Source organism: Sapajus apella, unplaced genomic scaffold (genome assembly GCF_009761245.1).
Source record: "Sapajus apella isolate SASKATOON/1434 unplaced genomic scaffold, GSC_monkey_1.0 scaffold119, whole genome shotgun sequence".
In the NCBI taxonomy this organism is placed as follows: Eukaryota; Metazoa; Chordata; class Mammalia; order Primates; family Cebidae; genus Sapajus; species Sapajus apella.
The window spans coordinates 753,213-757,369 of NW_022437059.1; the positions used below are offsets into that span (position 1 = coordinate 753,213).

The following is a 4,157-nucleotide window of genomic DNA, read 5'->3' on the forward strand; positions in this document are numbered from 1 at the left end:
ATGGGGTTTCACCATATTGGCCAGGGTGGCCTCAAACTCCTGACCTCAGGTTATCCACCCGCCTTGGCCTCCCAAAGTGTTGGGATTACAGGCATGAGCCACTGTGACTGACCACCTGGAGATTTTCATTCTCTAATATGGTTTAATTCATTCATTCATTTAATAACTGACTTACGATATAAGCATTTTTTTGAGGCAGCGTCTCGCTCTGTCACCCAGGCTGGAGTGCAGTGGCACACTGTCAGCTCGCTGCAACCTCTGTCTTCCAGGCTCAATTGATTCTCCTGTCTCAACCTCCCAAGTAGCTGCATGCCACCACACCCCGATAATTTTTGTACTTTTAGTAGAGATGGGCTTGCTGTCACCATATTGGCCAGGCTGGTCTCAAACTCCTGACCTTAAGTGATCTGCCTGCCTCAGCCTCCTAAAGTGCTGGGATTACAGACCTGAGCCACAGCACCTGGCTGCAATAAGCATTTTCTGTGCCTCTCCTGTGTGGGAGGCCACAGAAAGCTCAGCAGCTGTGGTTCATGATGGAATCAAGAGCTGGTCTATTACCAAATGCACACACTTGAGAAAATTATTTGACTTCTCTGAGTCTTGTTTCTTTGTCTGTACTGCAGGGGTAATATTGGCCTTGCAGCATTGCTGTGACGACTCAGGAAGGCAAGACTGGTCAAGTACTTTGCACAGGGCCTGGCACATGGTAGATGCTCAACAAATACAGCTGTGTTTTGTCTGCACAGGCATCATGTTGATCTCATGCCTCCCAGACCCCTGTGTCTTGTGGCAGTGGGTGGCACCCTCCTCCATGGTAGGGGGCAGAGAAGCCTCACAGATCCTCCCCCTACCACCAACAGGGCTCCTGCTGAAGCTGCCCTTCCTGGACTCCCCCGCAGACTCCCAGTGCTACGAGGACCAGGTTCACTGGGAGGTGAGACACAGCTGGGCCCTCACACCCTCTGAGCCTCCCTTCCCTGCCTCGACGCCTTCTTCCTTCCTTGCTGCGCCTGTAGCTCCTGGAGCTACCCTTTCACCTCTACCCACTCTTTCCTTCCAGGTGCCTGGCGAGCATGAGGAGAAAGCCCAGAGACCTCTGAGGATGGAGGAAGCAGACACTCAGGCCTGACATGCTGCTGGCCCTTGAGAGGATGCGCTCCTTTTAGAAAATGCTGATTGGCTACTCTTAGGAGTTCTTTTTGAGCTCCCATTCCTCCAGCTGCAAGAAAGGAGCCATGAGCTGAAAGGAGGCCCCTTTCCACAGGCAGCATCTCCAGAGGAGAGGGGTAGCAGGCTGGGAGATGGTGGGCAGTGGGGCCGTAACTGGGTACAGTAGGGGGAACCTCACCAGATGCCTGACCCGACTGCCTTACCAGCCTGCACAGGGGTAGCAGGGGCCAAAGTGAGGCACCCAAGTGACCCACTGGCCCCACATCACACAGTTAGTGAAGCCCGAGCCGGGCCTGGCTGAGGGTGATAAATGCCACGTCTCTAAGGGTTCTGACTCCTTGTCTTTGTGCCCCGGGAACATGGGAAGTTCCTCTTACCTTCCCACTCACAATGGTAGGACCTCCTGGAGGTTCCTGGTGAGGCAGGATGATTCCTGATCTTTGGACTCCCTCTCGAGTGCCATGTCCTACCAAGCGAGTGCCATGTCCTACCAAGCGAGTGCCCTGCCGAGGCACAGGGAGCTCATTCTCTCCCAGAAAACAGGGTGTTTTGTTACAGGATGGCTTGGGCTGTGGGGGAGAGTTCTTCCTATTCCAGAACTGCTGCCATTCTGACTTTCACCTTGGGCAGCCTCTCAGCAGAGAAGGAAGAGGGTGCCCACAGGGCCCAAGGGAGACATAAGTTGTTTGCCACCAACCCTAAGAAGCTAGAAGCAGCAAGCACCTAGGTGCCACTTATATCTCAGTCCCGAGACTGAGGAGTGGGGAATTGCAAGGGTGTCACTTTAGGGCCTGTGATTAGGGCTGTGGCAGAGAAGAATGAAGACACTCGCGGACCCCTATCCAAGGGCTTCTGTTGGCCTGAAGTAATTTGACCACCAGAGGGCGCTCCAAACCCAGCAGAGGAAGATGCCGCCTTTCTGCCCCTCCTTGGTCCTCTATGAAGAATGAAAGTCCTTCCTACAGCCTGACTCCCTTCCTGTCTGCTTCAGCTCTGGTCCTCGTGCATTCATGCCACAAGGCTTTTTTGAACTCCTATCCCCCACTACATGTCAGGCAGATGCCAGGAGTTTCAGATCTCTCATCCAGCAGAAATCCATCCCTCCAAGTAGACTGGAGCCTCCTTTCTAACACTGAAGGACTGGAACCCCCTCTGCCTTCATCTGCCTTTCCCCTAGGCTTCTGACTACAGCTATTTGTCCCCTAAAACCAAGACCAGAGCCAGGTGCAGTGGCTCACGCCTGTAATCCAAGCATTTTGGGAGGCTGAGGCAGGCAGATCACAAGGTCAGGGGTTTGAGACCAGCCTGACCAACATGGTGAAAACCTGTCTCTACTAAAAATACAAAAATTAGCCAGGTGTGGTGGTGCATGCCTGTAATCCCAGCTACTCAGGAAGCTGAGGCAGGAGAATCAATTGAACCCAGGAGGTGGAGGTTACAATGAGCTGAGATTGCGCCACTGCACTCCAGCCTGGGTGACAGAGTGAGACTGTGTCTCAAAAAAAGCAAACAAACAAACAACAACAACAACAAAAAAAAACAAGACCAATCAGACCTAGGAACCCAAGGAGGAAGTAGAGGGATTCCTGGGACCTAGGCCTGGAATTAGGACAAAAGGTGACCCCATTAGGCTCCATGCCCCCCATAGCTGGAGGGACTGAGCGGGCTGGCTGGAGAGGCCAAGCACAGAGGTGAGGAGAAGGAGGTTGAGGGACAAGGCTTCCGTGGAGCCATCCCAGCTCATGTGACCCAGTTGTGCCTCTGCCCCTTCACCACCCCCTCCTTCCTCCACCGCTCCCCGTGCCCACTGTTAGCTGGGGTAGGTGTATTGGGAGGAGTCCCTTGTGTGGAGGCAGAAGGACGACAGCTGGGATCACAAAAACGTTCCTAAGTCACTGTCAGCCCTTGCTAGGAGGAAGGGAGGGAGTTTGGGAGAGCTGAGGCCCCACTCCCATTCTACCTCTAGGGCCTCAGTTCCCAGCTCTGCTCTGCATGGGCCCAGATACAGCCAGCTGGCCTGTTCTGCCCCAGAGTCCCCAGAGATCTGAAAGAAGACCTTCAGGAAAGGGGGATTCAAAGGTAGGATGAGACCCCTCCCTGCCCCAGCCCATTTTGGGTGAGGAAAGCTACAAATCTTCATTTATTCATGGCACCAGCTGGGTGAGGTGGCTCACACCTGTAATCTCAGCACTTTGGGAGGCTGAGGCAGGAGGATTGCTTGACCCCAGTAGTTTGAGACCGTCCTGGGTAACACAGTGGGGCCCCATCCCTACAAAAAATAGCTAGGTGTGGTGGCATGCATCTGTAGTCCCCACTAATAGGGAGGCTAAGGCAGAAGGATTGCTTGAACCTGGCAGTTCATTACACTGAGCCATGATCGCTCTGCTGTGCTCCAGCCTAGGTGAGAGAGACCCTAGCTCAAAAAACAAACAAAATTCATGGCGCCAACATTTTACAACCTGACCCTTTCCCTCTGCTGGCTGATTCCTTCCAGACTGCAACCAAGCCTTCTCCAGGCCTGAAAAAATGGGCAGCTGTAGCCCAGGCTAGTCATGGTTGGGGGAAAGTGGCCCATCTCAATCCAGGAAGGCTTCCTGGAATAGGGACGACCGATCCCTCTTTAGAAGGCAGTTGCCCAGACAGGCTCCATGGGACAAAACGGTGTAGGTCTCATCATAGCCTGCCAAGATGTCCTGAGAAAGGGGCAGGGAGAGAGCTAACCCGTCAGAGGGCCCTGTGTGCCCCGGACACAGACAGTGCCAAGCTCTATCCCGTCTGTGAAGGCTTCCCTGGCCCAAGCAATGATGCTGAGCCCTGCCTCTAGCCCCTGCACCCCACTCCATTCTCATTCAGGGGCTGTCTGCCCAGGACTGAACTTTCTTAAACTGGGCTCTTGGTTTTTCACTCTGTATTTCCTCCTGTCCCTCCCGCTGCTTTACCTTGAATGCTGGACTCATTCCAGGCCTTCCAGCCCTGGTTCCACTTCA

The 4,157-nt window shown here is 53.9% G+C and overlaps 1 protein-coding gene across 1 annotated transcript in view; it reads left to right on the top strand.

Annotated features, from left to right (window-relative positions):
- The window catches only part of LOC116538335 (TSSK6-activating co-chaperone protein), a 48,569-nt gene extending 47,072 nt beyond the window's left edge, over window positions 1–1,497 (top strand). The window contains exons 9-10 of the mRNA XM_032260639.1: window positions 861–934; window positions 1,061–1,497. Of these exons, the coding sequence (XP_032116530.1) occupies window positions 861–934; window positions 1,061–1,129 (143 nt within the window). The 3' untranslated portion in view covers window positions 1,130–1,497. The remainder of the gene's footprint in view (window positions 1–860; window positions 935–1,060) is intronic.
- Window positions 1,498–4,157: the final 2,660 nt, after the last annotated feature.